The 22,357-nt window shown below is 36.8% G+C and overlaps 1 protein-coding gene across 2 annotated transcripts; it reads right to left on the bottom strand.

The window, feature by feature from the left end:
• Window positions 1–1,116: 1,116 nt before the first annotated feature.
• Window positions 1,117–16,676, bottom strand: PRRG4 (proline rich and Gla domain 4). 2 transcript variants are annotated; one of them, XM_010964714.3, is made up of 6 exons: window positions 16,304–16,676; window positions 15,825–15,946; window positions 11,150–11,313; window positions 9,740–9,788; window positions 8,747–8,879; window positions 1,117–4,816 (listed from the first exon to the last, which is right to left on the bottom strand). In XM_010964714.3, exons 2-6 carry the CDS (start codon window positions 15,922–15,924, stop codon window positions 4,582–4,584), a joined length of 681 nt encoding a protein of 226 aa, XP_010963016.1. In that variant the 5' UTR covers window positions 15,925–15,946; window positions 16,304–16,676; the 3' UTR covers window positions 1,117–4,581. The 2 variants fall into 2 exon arrangements, with proteins under 2 accessions (XP_010963016.1, XP_045379868.1); XM_045523912.2 differs by lacking the exon at window positions 16,304–16,676 and adding an exon at window positions 16,044–16,291.
• Window positions 16,677–22,357: the final 5,681 nt, after the last annotated feature.

Raw genomic sequence — 22,357 nt, forward strand, 5'->3', positions numbered from 1 at the left:
ATTGTTCAGTCAACTTGAGAAACTTGACTGGGGACTAAGAATTGGATGGTTGTAATGAAATAATGTTAATTTCCTTATTTTGATGGTTGTATTGTGGTTTTGTAAGAGATTGTCCCTTTTTAAATGAAATACACAGAAAGTATTCTGGACTATCAGGTTGGCAACTTATTAAATGATCAGGGAAAAAGAAAGTATTTTTTTAAATTGAAGTATAGTTGATTTACATTGTTGTATTAATTTCTAATGTATAGCATAATTATTCATTTATATATATATATTCCTTTTCATATTCTTTTTCATTATAGGCTATTACAAGGTATTGAATATAGTTCCCTGTGCTACACAGTAGGGCCTTGTTGTTTATTTTATATATAGTAGTTAGTATCTGCATATCTTGAAGTCCCAACTTATCCCTTCCCATTCCCTGTCTCCATTGGTAACCGTAAGTTTGTTTTCTATGTTGAGTCTGTTTCTGTTTTGTAAATATGTTCATTTGTATCTTTTTTTTTTAAAGATTTCACAAATAAGTGCTATCATATGGTATTTTTCTTTCTCTTTCTGGCTTACTTCACTTAGAATGATGATCTCCAGGTCCATCCATGTTGCAGCAAATGGCATTATTTATTCTTTTTTATGGTTGAGTAGTATTCCATTGTATAAATATACCACAACTTCTTTTTCCATTCATCTGTGAGTGGACTTTTAGGTTGTTCTCATGTCTTGGCTATTGTAAATAATACTGCTGTGAACATTGGGGTGCACATATCTTTTTGAATTAGAGTTTCCTCTAGATATATGCCCAGGAGTGGGATTGCTGGATCATATGGGAAGTCTATTTTTAGTTTTTTAAGGAATCCAGGAGTAATGTTTTATAAATTTGCCTCAGACAACATATTAAATATTAAAACTGTTTTAAGGAAAATAGCATTTTCATAACTGCAGCTAAATTGTTTAAATAGAAAGCTAGCAATGGGTGAAAGATACATACAGCAACACCATGCTGTAAACATTGTTATGAAAACATGCAATGCATTGTTCACATTGAATTCACATAATCATTTTCATTATATGAGGAAGAATGTTTCATTGAAACAAGCAAAAAATTTTTGCTTAGCGTAAAGTAAGTACATTTTTATTCACATGTATAAAAACTATCTGTAATAGGAAGTCCATTAAAACCAAAACATAATCAAGCCTGAGGGAAAATTTGTATTAAAAAATGGGTTGCTCTTTCCAGATAATGAAAATGCTGATATATTTGCACCAAAATCTTGTACTATTAGGGAAACATTTTTAAACAACAAAAGGCATTGAAGGAAACACACAATACAGAGAATTGAAGGTATCAATATATGCCACACATGTTCCAAAATGCCACCAGGCAGGATCTACAAAAGAATCATTTTTTTTTAAATCACAGAAATTCTAGACACTCCTTTAATAGTATAAATGCCATACACAACACATCAAATCAAACCAGTAACTGATACAAATTTGTTACATTCAATTAGTACAAAAGAAATATGATATACATGAAATTAAGCTTTTAAACAGCACCAACAAAATTTTTTTTATTAAAAAATTCTCTTGTACCTATAGGAAAAGTATACACACACATAAGTTATCTGAGAAATAGAAAAAAAAAAGTCAGAATTTTACAGGCAGATGGGAAACCAGACCAAGAGGACACTGTTGCTCTAGTTTTCAATTTTTCTGAGAATTTTCACCAAACTCTGTGTATTTACTCAGAGGGCACTTTATTATCAGATGCAAAACTTTGACATAATCATAGTTTGTGCTCTGTTTAATTTTTTTCATTTTGAAAAGAGAATATTCTGTGTAGAATTATCTATCCCACTGAAGGCATAACCCTATAAATGTGTATTTATCTTTTTCTAGTCTTATTCCCTTTTCATGCCCATATCACATTCATTTCCTGATTGTAATAGAGGGGAAAACTGTTCTAATTAAATATAAAACTTTGTCAAAATAGATTTAATGGTTAACACTAATCAGTTACCTGGGGAAGAAGTACAAACAAAACAAATCAGTCAAACTAAAAAACCCACCACCAAAAGTACAACAGGACTAGAAAAGGGTGCATGAGATAGAAATATGTGTCAATAATTTTATATTGAGATATTTTCCTTTCAATTATCATAAGCATTTGTTAATTATGGTTCTATCACATTTTCCATTTTTTTAAAGCTTTTTAAAATTTTGTTTTGTCTTATTTTTGTTTTTGGGGGGGTGGAGGGGGAAGGTAATTAGTTTATTTATTTAAAAAAAATTTTTTTTATTGGAGGTACTGGGGATTGAATCCAGGACCTCGTGCATTCCAAGCACACATTTTTACCAATGAGCTATACCCTCCCCCCTCCTTTTTATATTTAAAGTATTATGAGCTCAATATTGGATGCTCTACAAATACCAGTGATTCATCTTAATGATGAACTCTAGATTTGTTCAAGTTAGAGCAATAGTTTTACACTAAATGATGACATATGACAAATCTAGGCTACCACTGGGGCAACAGGGGTTGTCACAGGCTCTGAAGCTAGCTTTACAGTTTAGATTCTTGTGAGTCAATGGGAGTAAACAAGTTCGTGAAATAGTTCAAATTGTGATTCAATAAAAGATGTATCATATCTTATATCTTATATTCTTATTCCTCCTAAGAAACACATATGAATATGACAATACTATACAGATATCTAATATATGCACATATAGATTTATATATATATATATATGACAAATGCATATACATTTCTCATAAAGACTTAGAACTGTATTTAACAATTTTATAACTTGAGACAGCATATTTCTGTAGGTATGAGATGGGCCTAGAAAAGTGTGCTTGCTCATTCTAAACTTAGCTCTCACCAACATGTTAGATTTTGAGCTAGTTATCCTTCTATGCCTTAGTCTGATTGTTAAAGTAATAAAGTAGAGTTTGCCTCCGACCTTTTAAAGAGGATTAAAATAAGTGCAAAGTGCAAAGTTACATGAAGAAAAGTGCTTATGTAAAGCCAAGGCATGACTAATAGTAAAATTTGTATAGGTAATATGTGTGGCTTGAAGAGGACCACTTTTTGTAATATCTAAATGTTGCTAGATGACTTCTTTGTGACAAGCAACTGAAGAGACTGCAAATCTAAAAGGTAAAGTCTTTGGCAGTCTGTAGTGATTAAGGTTTTGCTTTTATCTGTCTTAAGATCATGCTGTCTTAAAAGAGAGGCATACACTCACACAGTGTAATATGATTTATGTTTTTTAAACATTTATTTGGAAAGAATTATCAAATGCCTGTGGGGTTTAATCTCACCTCTGTAAAAATGATAGAACAAAATACCGTTTTATAAATGGTCTTAAATAATAGGAAAAAGCAATGCCTAGCAAAAACATAGAGAACAGAATTTTCTATTTCTCAGAAGTAGGTTATTTTTTGAGGTCCTTCAAAGAGGAAACAAATTCACATATACATACACACCCACTCAAATAAATGTGTGCAAACACATCCATTCCAGACGTTTATAGCTTATACTCTACTACGTTCTTGAGGGGAGACTGGTCATATATAAGATTAGAAGAAGATACAAAATACAGGTCCAAGTGATTACCTGTGGAGTTCTGTGTCCAGACATTGGGGTTGAGATACAAGGGGTTGCTGGTCACTTTAATCAATATTATTTGCTAGCAGAGAAGTAAGTTACTTCTTCTAGATTCTCAAATTATTATTTATGAATTTCAACAAATTTTCCAGATTAATAATTTACATAGTTATATGCAGATAACTTAGCAATGAAAATGGGTGTGTCTACTTGACAGTAACATGTGCAACTTTATCAAGTTCTACTCATGCTTAGCTCTGAGGCCTGTATATTTCTTTAATAGTATAACAACCCTTGCAAATCCTTGCCATTACAACCCTGTACCCTCTGAAGAATTAGTTCCCTAGCAAGTATTTTTTTAAGAGAAATTACTGACCCCACTCCCAATAATAAAATATGACCGATAGCAAGAGTTCACAACTAAACTGTGCAAAATATAGTGAATGCTGTGCAATAATTTAAAACATAAAACCAAGTGATCACATTAAGGTCACCAGTTTATATTTAAGTGCCAAATTCTGTGAAGTATTTCCAACCAAAAAGAAATCCTAAAAAAGAGCAGGTCCAATATTATGACTTGGGATAATCTAATAATTAGAAATTCTTACTTTTTAAAAAAATATTCAACACAAGATGCCTAAAACCTTTTTCTGTACAAAGGATATAGACAGCTCACCAGTCCTAGCTGTGATATCCATAATGCAGAGTTTTTGAATGACTTAAATGAACAAAAAAGTGCTCTCCTAACTGCAAGGATATGGAGTCACAGTTCTTTATCCAGCTGATAATGATCAAGTCCAGGTCCAAGATGCCGACAGAACTTCAGCAGCATATTACATGTGCTTATTCCTCCTTTATGCTCTGTAGTTTGTCATAAAGGGCTGAATTGACATGTCTTTTCTGGTCCAGGAAAATGAGCCATTTAAATAATGTGAATGTTCTATATCACCAAGACAACAAGGCAGGCTTAGTGAGATGGGAGTGACATAGACTTTTTAAATACCCTAAATCCTTTTGCTGGCCCAGGATATGGTGGTGGCGGTGAAACATTGTGTTTTCTGGTCAGTGCCATTGCCTGCTCATAAGAAGGTAATCCTGTGTCCTCCACTAAAGATGGCGACGGAGACAAGACGGCCTCCTCAGGTCTTCTGAAAATGATGGAGGGAGTATGTCTGCCCCTTCTTACGTAGGTGTCTGAAGAACTAAACAGAAACAGCATTTAGGTCTAGGAAAGGCAGTATTTTTAGGTTAACATGGCAATATTAAAAAAAAAAATCCAACTATTTTGATAAAAGTTGAACCTGATTTATTAATATAAGAATGGTTTTATTTTATCCCTAAACTCTGAAAAAGTCTTGGTATAGGGGAAAGATCAAGAGCTTTGAAGTCAGTCATGGGTATGAAACAGGATCCTGTCATTTCATGGCTATGAGACCAAAGGCCGGTTAACCTAACTCAGTTTTCCTCCTTTGTAAAATGGGGATAATAATAGCTACCTCAACAGAGTTGTTTCGTGTGGTCTGAGAAAGATGTCATATGTGAAGCATCTCAGCAGTGTCTGGAGTACTATAATGAAGACTCAAAACCTGCAATTCCCTTTTTCTTCCGCTCCTGAATTAAAACTTTTCCAAAGGATGGTGTGAAACCAAATCCAGGCTTTGTTGAAAGGCAGCACTACTCCATGCCAAGGAAACTGATGCCTCAGAGATGATCACAACAGCAGATGCCTGTCTCTCTCCTCTGTCCCCCCCTGCAGCCCAGCTGTCTGGTCCACCCCTTCTAAACAGTACTTCCATCATGTCAATCTTCTCTGGGAAAGTCTAACCTGCAGTCTACTTTCCACTGAATCAAGTTCTAACTCCTGTGCCTCCTTTTCAAAATCTCCCTTATTCTGGCCTTGCCTTATTTTCTGTAGCTCTCTGCCATTGCCAAAGTAGCTTCTTGACTCTCCTCTGCATGTGCAATGAATTCTCTGTTCTCTTTCACTGGTACTGTTCCTTTTCTCAGATTACTGTCCTTTCCCCACTTCCCCACTTGTTGATCCAAGCCCAACAATTAAAAAAAAAAAATATGGCTTAGACCAAGTCCCGCCATTTTCACAAAACTTTGTTACCTACACCAGCCAATGAAAATTGAAATGCAACACAGGTCTGGTGTTTTGAAACTACATTTTCCCTTCTTACTTGTGAATTACAAATTATAATTTAAACATCAGTAAGCCGATCTGGTTAGACTGTGAAGTTGGCTGTCTATGAAGTATCTATGCATAAATTTACCTCCTACAGTTACAGCTGATAATATAATTAAAACCTATGGGTAATCCCCAACCTCTACTCAATATTTACAATATTCTTCCCACAAGACATAGTTCAGCCGACCCAAAATACTGTAAACTTTTGCAAACTAAATTAGTCAATTTGCCCCATAAGATACCTTTTCCTTTGTAGGTAATAGTGAGATCTGAAACTGGACAGAAGGAGAGAAGAAAATTGCAGAGAGAGAGAGACAAAAAGAAAAAGATCTGCGTAAATCTAGGAACTGAATAATTAACCCTTCGATAGTTGAGAGGTGACGGACAGCATCAGAAGTTTACTTAGCGGGCTCAACACAATTCCTCCTCTGTCAGAAATCTGGAATGTATTCATGGCAGGCTCGTCACTTGCCACATTCATTAGCTTGTGACGAAAAGTGCTACTTGTTTGCTTATAGGAGACAGGAGAGACATGTTTTATTTGAGCAAATAAATTTTTCCATGTTGGCCTTCAAAATTTAAGTTATAGGAACAGTATAATTATATTAAAGTCATTAAGTGTCTAGACAGTGATTTTTTACGCACATCTTAAATGACTGAAATCAGTAAGTACCCACCAAGAACATCTCAAATAAACTGACAACATCATATTATGCCAATTTTCCTCCATAAAATATAGGGACTAAGAAATGAAAAGATCTTGTTTCCCATTTCTTGGCATGTATTACAGAAGAATGAGGCAAACTATTGTAACAATGAGCTTATTTTTTACTCTTTTCTTTTTCAAATAGTCCTTCGCCCATCCACCATTTCCAGACTTGCAGACTATAGAAAGAGAACAAATACTTCTGCTGGAAGAAATGTCTTGGGACAATTGATGAAAAGCACTTTAGTAAGTATTTAAAAGTTAGTTCTGACATAAGTGAATGTCTAGTAAACCTAGTTTGAAACGTCCCTTATAAAGTGTTGCTTTGAGGATCAAAGTGAGACAATAGACATAAAAATGATCTGTAAATGGTACAGCATTATACTGTACTAACATTAAGTATAACCAATCTTACTTTTAAAATGAGATAGCTAGTTTTTTTTTTAATCTTATGATAACATACTCAGAAAACACACATAATAATGACACCTCTTTGCTCTCTGTGTTTTTGAATTCGTCTTCCAACCTCATGCAGGAAAGAAGCGAGAGGTTTTGCAGAAAAAAGGCATAAGGTAAGAAGATGTAGTGAGTGCAGAAAAGTAGAAAAACGAAGAAAAACTGGGGAGAAGAGAGAATAAAATGTCATGAGGATACTGAATAACGGCTTTGCTATCACATACCTTGAGGGAAATGATTAAACACGAGGTGCATACATGGACTGTTTTGGCAAAATATTGTGGATGAGGTGGAAAAGAAGGAAAGCTAAAAGGCAAGAAGAGTTTCCAAAGACCCATTTTGCCTATTTCTTCATTAACTGTGAGTTTCTAGGTATCCCGCAGCTTGTGGAAAAAGCCGTATTGAGTAAAACCTTAGTGAAGAGTCATTTCCTGTCTGTTAAGTAAGGGAAATTAGTAGAACTCTCTCAGCTTAAAAGACAGTGGCTTAAGAAAAACTGCACAAGTTCTTTCTTACTTTCTCTCACTTTTCGAAATTTTATAGGATTTACAAAGGTCTCTGACAATCTCCTTAGTCCCTGCCCATCAATCACATTAATGCCTTGGGGAACTGTTCAGGAATTCCAGCTTGGGCACAGAATTACAATTGTGGTGCCCCTGTCCTCTGCCTTCTTTGCTGCCATGTCCTCCTCTGCACCCTTACCGAGGCATCCTTTAAAGTTCTGTCCCTTGCCTTCTGTCGTTTCATCACACTCAGAGAACTTGCCTACTCTCATGGCTTAGCTTTAATCCTCTCATGGAGGAATCCCTTTTTTTTTTAAAAATTATTTTATTTTTTATTGACGTTTAGTTGATTTACAGTGTTAGTTCCAGATGTATAGCAAAGTGATTCAGTTAAATATACACACATACATACATATATTTTTCAGATTCTTTCCCATTACAGTTTATTACAAGAAATTGAATATAGTTCCCTGTGCTATACAGTCAGTCCTTCTTGTTTATCTATTTTATATATAGTAGTGTGTATCTATTAATTCCAGACTCCTAATTTATCCCAAATGGAGGAATCCTAATTCCACATCTGTTGTCCTAAACTCTTACCTCAACAATAAAGAAAAAGTATTTATTGTGGTAAAATATGTATAACATAAAACTTGCCACTTTAACCATTATAATTGTACAACTCAGTGGTATCAATTATATTCACAATGTTGTGCAACCATCACCAAGATCTGTTTCCATAATCTTTTCATTACCTGGTTACCATCATGAGCTTCTTCACAGAATTTGTAAGTGTGAATAGGGACACAAAAGCATAAATTTTGATAGCCTGTTTAGCACCTGGTGCTTTTTTTGAATAAAGGTTATGTCTACACTCCCCCATCTATACTTACAGAGAAGATACTATGGATAGTATAGAAGATAATAACTTTTTATTCTAATAAGGATGTTGAGATTGTATTATGCAGACAGTTGTGGCCTTTATGAAGCTTTAGGAAGCTTTCCTCATGCACTGGAGTTCATTTTATAGCTATGTACCAATATTGATTTGTTAGTTTTACAAACATGTTCTGGCAACATAAGATATTAACAACAAGGGAACTGGGTGAAGGATATATGGGAGTCTCTGTGCTTTCTTTGCAACTTTTCTGAATATCTAAAATTATTCCAAAATCAAAAGAGTATTTTAAAAAATAGGCAACCGTTTTTAAAGCCATTTAAAAATAACAGTATAGAATGTATAATAGTGAATTGAGTATTTTTACTTGGTACTTACCCTGGATATTGATGCTGGTTACACTTAGTGATACAAAGATAGTAACCAAGTAATCCAAAAATAACCAAAAATACTCCAGCAGCAATTAAGCCAGTCAGAAGACCCATAACATCAATTTTCTCTCTGTTGCCATCTTAAGAGAAATCATTAAAATAACATAAGTATAACTGAAAAGCACCACCTATGATTTCAATAAATTTCATACTGAATGTATGCACACTATTAAGCATCTAATAATTAATATTGATTACTTTTAAAAGTCTGTGCTAAAGACATGACCAGAAAAAATTTCAATTCACTTTCTAAAAGCCCTAGTTATGGCTTCATTTATTTTAAACAAGTCATATTAAATGGATAACATTCAAGACTAAGTGGGATAAACATTCTTTGTTCAGTGATACGTATTTTGGTATTAACTACTAAAATAAGTGTCCTATGCAGCTCCAGTGGAGCCATGTAGTCTCCCTACAGCGGGGACCTACCTAGAGGGGATGAAAAAATAGCTGGCAAAAACGAAACAAAACAAAACAAAAACCTGACTGAAAAGCAGTTAGAGATGATCAATGTGAATAAAATAAAGGATCTCGCCTTTCTATGAGTTATTTAATTCTAACAATGTTAACTTACCTACTAGCATAAGTATTCTAGTCACTTGTATAAAGAAAAGAATTAAAACAGTTTACTACTTGAAACTAACAGAGTCCTACTTTTATTCTGTGCAAGTCTTGACTTAGCTGATCTGTTAAAAACAGCATTAAGCCTATTATCTCGTTTCCCTAGTATCTCACCAAACTTGATTTTCAGTGTATAAATAGATGCATGTGACCTTTTCTGTCTTAGACAGCCCAGTGTATAATTGAGAAATCTTCCTCGGATTTACAAGGTATGTATATTGTGCAACAACCATACTTAAAATAATGAAATGAAAAATGTATTATAACAGAGAGAGGGTGGGAAAAAAAAAACATTAAAATTGATCGATTCTTGCCTTACCTGATTTTGTGGTTGGTCCTTTAATAGAGTATTCTTGCCAAAATGCCATCTAAAAAAAGGTAAATATTCCAAGTTTATTTAATTGCTTTATTATAATTTCATTTGGTCTCGGTGACCCAGACTAGGGGTACAAAATTCCTGGCATGTGCCACAGGTAGGATACCAGTCCATTCAAGCTGGAGGGAGTGACTCACTCTCATTAAAGCACTGCACCCACCACTGTTTCTGCCAGCTTTCTACCACTGTCCTCTGCTATTCTCCCTTCGCTGGCCCAGAGCCCTCACTCAGGCATCAGGGAAAACTGTCACATTAGAAAGTAGATGAAAGTAGCAAAGGTGAACGTTGAAACAGGGGACTCACTATCACGTTTGAAAAGGAGTCTGATATTTTTCTACACTAGATGGGCCCTCAGTTTGCTAGGAGATTTTACTGAAAGGTATTTACTGGTTTGGAAAGACATCCCTGGGACGGTTTCAGTTCAGTGTCACTTGACAGAATGGAAGCCGATTTTAAGGAACTGTGATACAATTAGAAAATGGGTTTGTGAAAAACAGAGTAAAATTTCAACAGACACAGCTACAAGGTACAGACTTTGTTTCCCTTCTCTGACAGATGCAGCAGATGATGGCAGGGAACGGGAGCCTGGGCACAATTTTGGGAGGAAAAAGAACTTAGTTCCAGTAACACCTGCATTTGAAGGATACACAGAGAGGTTCTAATTGACTAAAGTGTAAAATGGGGTTCTTGAGGAAGGGGAAAAGGAGAAAGCGGTTCTTTAAGATACAAAACTAAATAATTTAAGTCACTTTACATTTTAAAAGAATATGCCAGATTATAACAGAGATAGTGCTGCTTCTTTTGTACTTTTTCAGGATTAAAAGACAGGATTTAATTATATTTTAAGGGAGAGCTTCTAAAAGTTCACTGCCAAGCAATAAACTCCTGAAGGTGAGACTATATATTCTGTACCCTCAGTCTCTAGCAGAGCACTTGGCACATAGCAGATTGTCAGTAAGTACTGGAAGTATACATAAGGTAATCAAAAAAAGTAAGTCCAATAGGAAAAATTGTTAAGTCTTGAATGATTAAAGCCTAAGTCAGAGAGCTAACTCAAATAATATCCTGAAGTTTAATCTACTCTGCTTCATGATTGTTTTTGAACATCATAAACGTTAAACACACAAAATCACAACATAATTGATACTTTGCTAATTACATAACCCAGCTAAGTATAAAGTCAAGTCTAAATGGGGTAATTAGCATTTTAGGAAAGTAGAAAGAGATAACAGGTATACAATCCTAGTTTTATTTAAGGCGTACAATCTCTAATGACTTACGGAAATGAAAGTGCCATTTTCTTAAGTGCAATTTAATAAATGTCTAGCCAATTAACATCATCAACCAAATTACCGTTTTATCTTCATCCACAAAAATCTCTCTGGCTTCCTCATAATTACAAAGTTCTTCTCTGCACTCTCTTTCTAGGTCACCGGGAGTGAAGAGCTCCAAATCAAATCTATTGTATAGAAGGTGTCTATGGATGAATGAGTTTGCCTCTTCTTTTGATGTAAAGACTAACGAAGAAACAGAAAGATTTCACACATTAATAAAAACAAGGCAGAAAATTCCTGTTTTATTTGTGGGAAAACCGAATAGTTCTCTTGATGTGGTTAAATTATACCAAATTTTCTTGTGTGGTTTTAAAATCTGACAAAAAGAAAAATCATAAATAAAAATAATTTCTGCTAATCATGAAATACAGATATTAGCAAAACTCCAGAACATACATGAGTTGATTATGTCCAAAATTATCAGCATAAATGAAAATTGTTTAGTATCACTTTTCCTTCTAGACAATTATTTCTCCAATAAATGACAGGCCAGACTATTCTATTTCTAAAGTGTTGGTTTCCTATTATCTTGACTGAGAAAAATTAGTCTGGTGTAATGAACAGAGTATTGGATTAAGAGTTAGAAGACAGAGATTCTTCTTTTTTGATTTGGCTTAGTTATCAGCTGTATATCCTGGGATAAGTCACTTACATCTCTGGGTTGCCATTTCTTTATTTGTAAAATTGGAATATGAACTAAATAATCACTAAGATCTCTTAATGTTTTAAATTTTTAAATTGATACATTTAAAATTTTAAATTTGATACATGTTAAAATTGTTGTATCAAGTTTATACTAAAAATGTTTAAACTTCTAAGTTGATAAAATTATAAATTAATTGTAAGATTCATTAAAAGCCATTCAGTCCTTCCCAAAGGAGTAGCTCCCTCCACCCAGTCCCTAAACACGTGTCTACAAAGCTTTACAAGACTCCTTTTACATTTGCTGGGAAGGTAAATGGTAAACATGATAGTTAATCACAAGTTGACACAAAACCAAAATATCCTACCATGGCAGTATTTTCAAAACCCACAGACTTCAAACTCGTTCTGGTGTCACAAACAAAGCTGAAGGGATCTGGCCCCAGATCACATTACAGAGACTGGAATTCAGAAACTCTGAGAACTACATCCGGTGCTGAAAAGAATTTAAAAGCGTTGGTATTTCTCATTGCTAACCATTACGAAAGGAGGAACAAGTTCAAATGGGCGAGTGAAAGACAGATCAAGACTGAGGACAGCGCATGGCCTGGAAGACTAAGACTGATTTGAGAGTGACCTCAGGTTGGCTATTTATTCTTAGCCTTTGAGAACAGTCACACCTTGGCCAGGATATTTTTCCTACTAATCAATCACTTTTCCAAGCTGGTTTGAATCTTATAGAGCTGTTTTGTTCAATACAGTAGCCACTAGCCACATGTGCCTATTGAGCACTTGAAATGTGGCTTGTCTGAACGGAGATATACATGGGACTGCAAAGACATAGTGAAAAAAAGAAAGAAAGAAAGTGAAATATCTCAATGTTTTATATTGCTTATATTTGGAAAAGATATTTTGGATATATTGGGTTAAATTAAATTCATTATTAAAATCAATTTCACCTATTTCTTTTTACTTTTTTAATGTGACTACTAGAAAATTTTTAATTATGTATATGGTTCATATTTTATTTCTGTTGGCCAGTGCTACTCTAGCAGATTCATTTTTATGTTATAAATAAAATACATGGGCTATCTGAACCAAGCAGGAAGCTAGAATGGGGTCATTAGTGATCACTGCTTTGAGAAATATTCTAAGAGGTAGACCAGTGTGATGAAACATTTTTGTTTTTTCTTCTCCATTTCCTTCCCTTTCTTGTAGATGTTATGTTACCACTAAATGGAGACAGAACGAAAAATTTTCCAAGTCTCCACTATCTCTCATTGGGATTCTTGCAACGGTCCTCTAAGGGGGTCTCCTTGTGCCCTACAGCTGCACTGGATTCCAATATGCCTGGTTATCTCCTGCCTTTGTACCTGCTATTTCCTCTCAATAGAACTTCCTTCTTTCAGTTTTCTCTGTCACCTCCTTCAGGACTTTGTTCAATATTACCTTGAAACCCATCCTCAACCACCCGCTTCCACAATCCCCACTCCCTATTATACTTTGTTTTTCTCCGCAACACTTATGACCATCTGGTGGTCCCTATGCTTTACTTACTTATTTGTTACCACTCTGTTCCCCTCACTAGAAGGAAATTTCCATTAGAGCAGGGATGTTGGTTCCCAACACACAGAGGTGCCCAAAAAATTACTTATAAATTACATGAATATATGCGACATTCCTATAGTGGGAAGGAGCTCTTAGACCGAAATTCTACCAGTTGAAGCAATTCAGAGGTATAGCCTGCTACTCAGCTTGGCATGGGTTTACAATACTAAACCAATGATAAAGTAACTCTGAGCTTGCCTAACTTAGCTATAATGTACTTACTACATGAAATCTAATTCTAGAATGGAGAATTAGCAATCTGCCTCTGTATTGTTGCTTCTCAGATATGCCCAGATATTTACATTTTATTGGCTAGAAGAGCAATGCCAAATTTCTCATTGTCAGTCTCCTGTTCAAGTCAGTTATCTGAATTGTAAAACACCTCTGCCCTCCAAATGGGATTCTCAGCTTGAAAGGAAAATAAGAGAGTCATAAACATTTTGATTGTTCCTGAAATGATATTTATGCCAATGAAGGTCTCTACCACTGTGTAAAACGTGCCTTCCAAGGGCTGCTGTTTATCACTTCCCTGAGTGTCAAAGTTCTGATTCAGTCCACAGTTGACCTTAGACCTTCAATGCCTTATCAGATTTCTTCCTGCCTCCCTTATGATCTTAGGAGAAATACTATCCTTTGATATTTGGGTTCTAAGTAGCCTTGGATTTGCTTATAGTTGAAAGAAGTAAACTTCCTTGCCTCTGGAGTATCCTGAACTCTCAGTGAGAATTCTGTTTTCCCTCTGGCCATTGCTGGAAGATGCACTAGCCTTGAACTTTTGTATCTGCCTCCTCAGATTTTCTTCCCATCTCTTTCTCCAGTCTTAGACCATATTAAGAGGCTGCATGTGGATTCTGCTGTTTTTAACCCACCAACTGAGATATTCCATTCTCTCCCTCTCTCCTGTCTCCCCATGTTTTCTAAATAAAATCCTTTTCAGTCATTTCAACCCTCCTCTTGGGTTTTGTCAGAATGTAGCTGAAGGTTCTTTATTTTCCTAACTGCTTCTCATATCTCTATTTATTATATCTCATATGAAGATAGAGAGCACTGGCTTCTGTGCCATAGGTTTACACCCTACCTCTCCCACCAGATGAAGCAATCCTCCGATCCTCCGGGGCAGGGATTGTAGTCTTTCATTTCTACATCTCCCATACCTGGCACGTTCTATGTATTGATAAATTAGTTATTAACCGAACAAATCAGCTTTTTAATATAGGATTCCTCATTTACATTTCCCACAGATCTCTCCAGCCTTCCACACTCAAGTATGATCTCTAAATTCCTTCTGTAGTTTGTGATGTCCTTAAGAGTGTCTTTTGTGCCTATATCATGTGAATGAATGAACACACTCACAAACACTCTGGGGATCAGCATCTGGTCCCACTGAGTATAGATCATCAACTTTATATACGAGTGGACTGTCAACCTTATATAGTGCAACCTGGGAGGCACCAAGAAGGCTCTCCTTCCAAATCTCCCCTATCCCAGCAGCTAGACTATCCAACTGCCTAGAATTCTGCTGTCAGCGCTTGACTCCTTCGGGTTAGGACACTTCCTTATCTTAATACACACACAGACTCCTAGAAGGTTTGACACCCTAATCTGTATTAATTATTAATAAGTCATCCAGTAATATTAGTGTAACTAGATCCTTCCCAAAAGAAAATGAGGTGAGTAGGATCTGATGAGAATGAATAGGGACAGGAATGTGTAGGACAGGAGGTGGATCCAAAGCACTGGCACTGTGTAGGGAAGCACAGTGACTAGACAAGAAGAAATGAAAGCCTTTTTTTCTTCTTCTTCTTCTCTCTTTTCTGTTTTTTTCTAGGTTGGCCTTTTAAAATGTGGTCAGGAATCAGTCTGTTTGTGACCTGGAGCCCACTAGGTGTGGAATTCTAGGTTAGCATGCCCCAAACCTAATCTTCTCACACCATCTGGCTTTACCCAGATAACCAGACATTTTAAAGTTAAAAAGGATCTCAGAGATCATTCCACTCCCCACCCCCTCATTTTACAAGCTGGAAGGGGTGAAGTAACTTGCCCAGGGCCTCACAACAAATCCAGACTAGATCCTGGACTCCCTGTCCGTCTTTCCAGGAAGAACAAGTAATTATGTTTATTATAATTACCACATAGCCTCATCTAGAACAAGGGCACTCATTGATTTTCAGAAGTTGAAATAGGTTTTCCATTCAGTTAACCACAAACCCGGTTTTAAATATATATGTTTATCAAAAGTAACTCACAGAAACAAATGTGTATAAAATGCGCTTAACATAACAAACCACAACATTACCAAATAAGCCGTAAATTGAAGGATGTTTTAGTGCTTCTATGATTGATGGTGGCTTGTAATCTCAAAGACTACACTTTCTCCTTTAAGTCCTGTAATACGCGGCTCGGGTTTCCACTACAGTTTTCTTGGAAACTGAAGCCAGGCTTACCTTCTTCCTCATGCCTCGACTCCTCCGGACTTCTTGCGCAATGAGGAAACGCGAAGGTAACTATGGTCAATTGGCTGAGTAGCACCAGAAGTATAAACATAGTCCAGCAACTGTCAGACAAACTGAAACAAACAAAATAACCAACAAGCAAACAAGAAAACATGTCAAAAAAGCCCCTGGCTCAGCACTTGGAGTTTCTGTGGGAACTGAGTCACCGACCTGTTGTGCTCAAAGCCACCGCGCGACTGTGTCTCGAGCGCGGTTTCGGTCTCCAGGGTCGGACCAGCGCCTGGAAGCAGCGCCGGGGAATAAATGCCACCTCCCGCCGCCCCGCCCCCAGGACTTTACAGACCGCTGAGCGGGCACCTGTTGCCGTGGGTGACCCTCTGCTTTGTGTTCGAATCGGACCCAGTCTACCGAGGTGGCCGCCTCCGAGTCACCCACTCCCCACCCGGGGGCCGGGCCGTCGGACCCCGCACCTGCAGCTCCGGGCGCATGTTCCAGCAGCTCCCGGGCCGGAGCCCCGTGCTTGGGTAGTCCCCGAGGCCGCCAGACCCTCTGTCTCGGCGCCACCCAGATCCGTGCGTCTCTCTCCGAAGAGTCGGGGAGGCCCCCGCGCTCGGGCAGAGAAAGCCCCTGAGGTCGGCAGAGGGGCGCCCTGGCCACTCCGGGGACGCGCGGCGCTGAGTCCTGCCTGGATCCCGGGAGGCCGCGGAGTAGAGCGGTGGGAAAGGGAGGAGGCAGCTACCTGGGAGTACCTGCCCGCGCTCCTCCTCCCAGGGGCCGGCCTGCCTGCGGCGGGCGGGCAGTTGGCAGGAGTCTCCAGGAAGCCTACGCCTCGTTGTCGCCGCCACTGCTTCTGCCCTGAGTGCTGGGCGAGCCTGGCCGCCTGCAGCCACTTCTGGCCCCGCCTTGGCGCGCGGGTGGCAGGTTTTAGATTCCTTTCTGGATCCTGCGTCCTCTGCCAACTCAGGGGAGCGTGTTCAGCTCCCAGTGCTAAACAGAGCCCTTCCCCTCCCGGCCCCAACCCAGACCACGGCGCGTCCCGGGCTTTTGGCTTTGGGTTCCACTAGACCCCGAGGCAAGAGGGTCTGTCTTGGGGCAACCTTAGGTTTCAAAAATGTGGTTCGGGAACGAGAACAAGATAGTCATCAGAGAAAATACACTATTAGTAATATGAAATGGAAAGTGCTTAAAATTAATCAATTACATCGGTTCTCAAACTGTGGTCCTCTGGGTTTGGGTCATCTCCAAGATCCGTTCAAGAGGCCGAGGCCAAAACTATTTCCATTATGGTACAAAGACACGATTTGCCTTTTTCACTTTCATTCTCTCATGAATGTACGGAAATTTCCAGAGGCCATTTGACGTGTAATGATGTTATCACTCAGCTCCCTAATAGAATGCTTGCACGTGTATTGTGTTTTCCAGCACTTTCTATGGTAGTGGGTTTAAATATTAATATGAACATTTGTTACAGAGATTTAGAGAGATTAATGAAATCTGCTTGTTCTCAGTGTTTCTGTACTTTTATTAGCTACCTTTAATTTAGTCATACCTGCTAAGATAGCTGTAACTTCATTATGCTCAAATAGTTACCTGAAATCTTGAGCTTTTCTTTGAGCCCATACAGGAACACAACAAGAAGTAAGTACTTTGTTGTCTTGATTTGAAATAATATTTTGAAAATTTCTCAATTTTAGTATGTAAGATGATAAATACTAGTAGATATAAATCACATAAGGGGTCCTCAATAATGTTGAGGAGTGTAAAGAGCTCCAGAGATCTAAGAGTTTGAGGACTGCTGCCTCAGGTAATGAAGATCACCTGTGCCAGATGATGTTCACAGACTTCCTTGTCTGAACAACATGGTTAACAGCTCTTCAGAACATTATTCAAGTTTCCATGCTATGGCCAAAGTGGCTTGTTACTTGCTAGAAGCAAGGAACAGGAAACATCTCCTTAGAAGACCTGTTCTACTATTTATTCATTCGCTTAGCCAGACTAAGCCCTGAGGATAGAAAGGTAAACACCATAGTTTCTGTTTGGCGGTAGAATTTAGTCTAAGATCTGTATCTAAGAATGTGGGCCCGTAAAGTTCTTATCGCAGGGGAGAACTGACTTACTCATCTTTATATCCTCCACAGTTCCCAGCAGAGTACCTTTTGCGTTGTTCATGCTCAATACACTTTTTCTAGGGGGGCGAGGGTAGAAGCAGTTTATTTTCAGATCAGAAAAGTGCTTCACACTGTATTTGGAGAGGCAAATAGTCAAATGCCTCATGCTGCAGAACTTTGGTAGACATTTCTTGGTAGAATTCGTTCACCCATATATCCGAATATTTGGACCAAAACTAATGAGGCTTTGTGCTTACATCAAATACCAGAGTTTACAATCTGAGAGGAAGTCAGATATGGAAGCAAAAGTCTGTTTCTCAGTGGTAAGTTACATCCCTGTATGTTTCTCTGTAATGTTGGATCCTAAAGAGTATTAAACCATTTGGCACGGGCACACAAACTTCAGCCACTATGGAGCTGCAAGATATTTTGAGATCAGGAAGCAAAGAGAGGAAAGAGAATAGTCAGCAACAACATTGTCCAAGATTGTCAATTTCTTCTGTTATTTACTTGCCGTTTTCATTTTCTCATTTTATACCATTTGGGGGATACATTTAAAAGTCACAATATTCTTATGCCTTTCTCCCAAAACATTTTAAGAGCTTTTATTCTGGCCATTTGAGGAGTTAGGCCAGATATTATGACTCTTATTTTACAAAGAAGGATACTGAAGCATGAAGAAGTAAAGGATCTTGCACAGTCATTGGCCAAGTAGTAACCCAGCTCTTTCCTCTTTTCAGTGCTTTTTTGTGCTACTACCAAGCAGTGGAGACCAGGAGGTAAAGAATTATTTATTTTCAAAAGAAAAAAACAATCAGAGCAATGGGATTAATGGACTTGGATTAACGTGATAAAACATCTCTGAATTTGAGCACAAACCCACCCACTTACCTGTGTGAACTCAAGAATGAAATGGAAACTTGCTCGATTGTGTGGGCATGAGGATTGACTCAAAGACTGTGACAGGAAATGTTAAGGTTGCAGCCATAAAACTCTGCAGTGTTATGGTCACATCCACATCTTTAAAGGCACAGTGATAACTGTGTCATTGGATTACTCAGAACAGGAAATGCAACTTTACTGAACTTACGTTTCTATGACATTTTAGCCTTGACATTTCAACATCAGTTGTTGTTTTAATTTATCCCAGTAAAATCAGTAGGTGGAAAATGAAAAACTCTGACTGTTCAAGATGGATTATATATCCATATACAAGTATTTTCAGATTCAACACCTAGGCAAAAGGGTTAAAGATTTTATTTTAAACCTTTTCTTACAGCCCTCTAAAGGAACTTTTGACTAGGGCTCACATTTAATTCTATCATTTTAGAACAATGATTAAATGAAATAAAAAAGTGTGAGAGGTTGGCTGATTTCCTGGTCATCTGGTTTCATGTCATGCTGTGGGTAGTAATAAGAACTACACATCATGTTAAAAAAATAATCATAATCCTTGTTGTCTGTACAGGACACATAGAAACTTGAATCAATGTGGTTCTGGAGCTACCCTCAGGGGCTTGTGCCAAGGACTTGTGTCACAGTTGATCACAAAACTTTCACTCTTTGGTCAGACTTTGGCATTTTTATAGGTATAATTAATTCTTTCACTCACGGGACCTGATTTATCATCATAATCTTACTCTCAAAAATTTTTTGGCCTCTTTTTTTAGTGAACCCATGTTCAGGTAATCATAATGTTCTAAGTAAACACAGATTTTTTTTTTCATACCTAAGTTTATTTGGCATCATCAAACCATACTTTGATGCAAAATGTGTGAAACGTTACAAATTTGTGCAAAATGTGTGAAACATAGACAAATTTTTAGCTATACAATTGATGGTGTATAATCAGAATGAGAATTATTCATTTATTCTGCATCTAAGAAGGATAATAATGCAGTGTTGATGTTGCTGGTACCAATTAAAGACACACATTGTATGGAAAACCTGTTAGGATATCTACAACCCAGAATCCTGCTTATCCTCCTTTGGTGAAGGAATTTCCTCTGTTATCATGTACCAGCTTGGCTTGACACTTCCAAATGAGAGTTCTCAATGACTGAGTTTTGACATATAATATGTGGCGTTTTAAGCATTGTTTCTTTTCCTATGTGCACTAATGGCTTTAGTGGAGTTTATGGCTCTCCTTTTCCCACCCTCAACCCTACCACTCCAACAACAACCTGAGAGCCAGGAACCAAATTTACCAATCTTTGTACCTTATTAAGCACATGGCAGGATTTCCTGACTGCTAAGTGAAGGAAAGAATGAGTAAGATCTTTGTCCTAGGTCTCCTCTCTAGCTTGAACAAATCCCTTCTTAGAAGTCTCCCTGCCTCTTCTAAGACATTGTTTGGTCTGAATGAACTCTAAGCCTCCTTCCTATGCTAAAATTTTATGTTTCTTTGATCATCCTTAATGATAAAAGTGTAAAGAAGGCTCTATTTAAATAATTTCCTAGCTGTTCTTTCCTGTCTGGATAGTCTTGGATTATTTCCTTTTGTATAATTTATGTCATTTAAAAGGAAACCAATCATATCAAAACATAAATTTTAGAATTTGTCTATATTCACAAATTACATATTTTATTATTTGTTCGCCCATAGTTATAGAAAATTGGAAATTGACAAAATTTTCTATGTGATAAAAGAGATATTAAAACATTTTTAGATTTACTTTCATTGGCCTCTCTATTCTGATAACCTGATTTGTACTTTTCAGTCTCATGTTATCAGGTGACGTTGCTGCAGAATCTTTTTCTTACCATCAGGGATCGTATTTTATTTATTTCCAACTTTACTGTCTTTTTCTTCGATTTGTATTGAATTTATATATATAGTATTTCTACTACCATTTTCCATGTTTTAACTCTCCTACTATCTCAATATTTTTTTCCTTTTCTCTTTTATCCTAGGAATTTAAAAGTATGGGGCACGTTGATCTCTTTCTTCTTTAAGGGGAATAATGTTTTCTCTTCTTTTGAGGCACATATCCTGCCTACCATGAGATTATCTATATAGTGTCAGACACTCAGTATATATCGAATGAATTAATTATTAAGAATTTATTAGTTTTTAAGCAAATAAACAGAAACCCAAGCTCATAGATACAGAGAACAGATTGGTGGTTGACAGAGGCAGAGGGTGGGGAGTGGGTGAGATGGGTGAAGGGAGTCAGTAGGTACAAACTTCCAGTTCTAAAATAAATCTCATGGGGATGTAATGTACAGCATGGTGACTACAGTTAACAATACTGTATTGCATATTTGAAAGTTGCTAAGTGAGTAGATCTTAAAAGTCCTCATCACAAGAAAAACATTTTTTTGTAAATATGTTTGACATATGCTAACTAGACTTATGGGATAATCATTTCACAATAGTATACACAAATATTGAATTATTATGTTGTACCACTGAAACTAATATAAAGTATGTCAGTTATACTTCAATAAAAATTTTTAAAAGAATTTATTTGTTTTTATTGCTATATGTTTTTATTGTTCTATTTTTGTTTGTATGTTCCATTTTTTCCATTTTCCAATTCAATTTTTTTTCTTTTTCCTTTCATTCCCTCTTATTTCTTCTAAGTTGTTATTTTGGAAAATGTTGTTTTTCTCATGATTTTCAACTCATTTTCTTTAAGGAATTTTTGTAATTTTCTTAGTTTGAACCAAATGAAATTGCCATTGTCATAGGTAAAAAAAATGCTCGAATATCAGCAGTTTCATATGGTTCAACATAATAGTTTTCCTCAGTGCCTAGCACAGAGCCTGGCAGATGCTCAATTGATATTTGTTGAGTGAATTAATAAATAAATTCTCCTTTCCACTGGTTTTTCTGAAGGCCTGGATATCATTAAGGAGAGAATGCTTTACCAGTTGTGGACTCAGAAGTTTTTTCGTCAATAATCTTACTGATTTGATCATTACCTGATTTTTACTAGCTTTTTCATTAATATGCTAAAAGTCAACCTGAGGATATGCCTATGAGCAGGCATGTGGTTACTCACATCAATGTTATTATATACATATATGCACGAATATTAGTAAATGTAAATTTTTGGAGCATGTGTCTTTTTGTGAGCTTTTGTGGATATATATGTGATTAGCAGCTCAAAAAGCTGAAATATGTTAAAAGAGACGCAGCAGAAAATGAAAGTAAGGTTAGGTTTCTTAAAATACTATTTTAGTCTCATTAGCAGTAAGATGAAATGCCTGTTATTCCTAGAACATTCACCTCTGATATTCCACTACCCTCAATGGGCCTCTGAGATTTACGCACACTGAAATGACAGCTGAGCCCTGGAGAGGAGGCATTAATTGAGGAAACATTGTAAGTTTCCTGAGTTGCAAATGACTGGAATTACTGTCCATGGAGAGTTTCAGTTCAAGATGCTTTTAATACTTTAATATGCTCAT

Source organism: Camelus bactrianus, chromosome 10 (assembly GCF_048773025.1).
Source record: "Camelus bactrianus isolate YW-2024 breed Bactrian camel chromosome 10, ASM4877302v1, whole genome shotgun sequence".
Classification (NCBI taxonomy): domain Eukaryota; kingdom Metazoa; phylum Chordata; class Mammalia; order Artiodactyla; family Camelidae; genus Camelus; species Camelus bactrianus.

Bases quoted from the DNA above. Each gene is read 5' to 3' on its own strand.
- PRRG4 (XM_010964714.3), bottom strand. From the start codon at position 15,924: ATGTTTATACTTCTGGTGCTACTCAGCCAATTGACCATAGTTACCTTC. The intron at 11,314-15,824 runs GTAAGCCTGGCT...TTTCTTCGTTAG, and splicing joins GTCGAGGCATGAGGAAGAAG to TCTTTACATCAAAAGAAGAG. The intron at 8,880-9,739 runs GTAAGGCAAGAA...ATTTCTCTTAAG, and splicing joins AGGACCAACCACAAAATCAG to ATGGCAACAGAGAGAAAATT.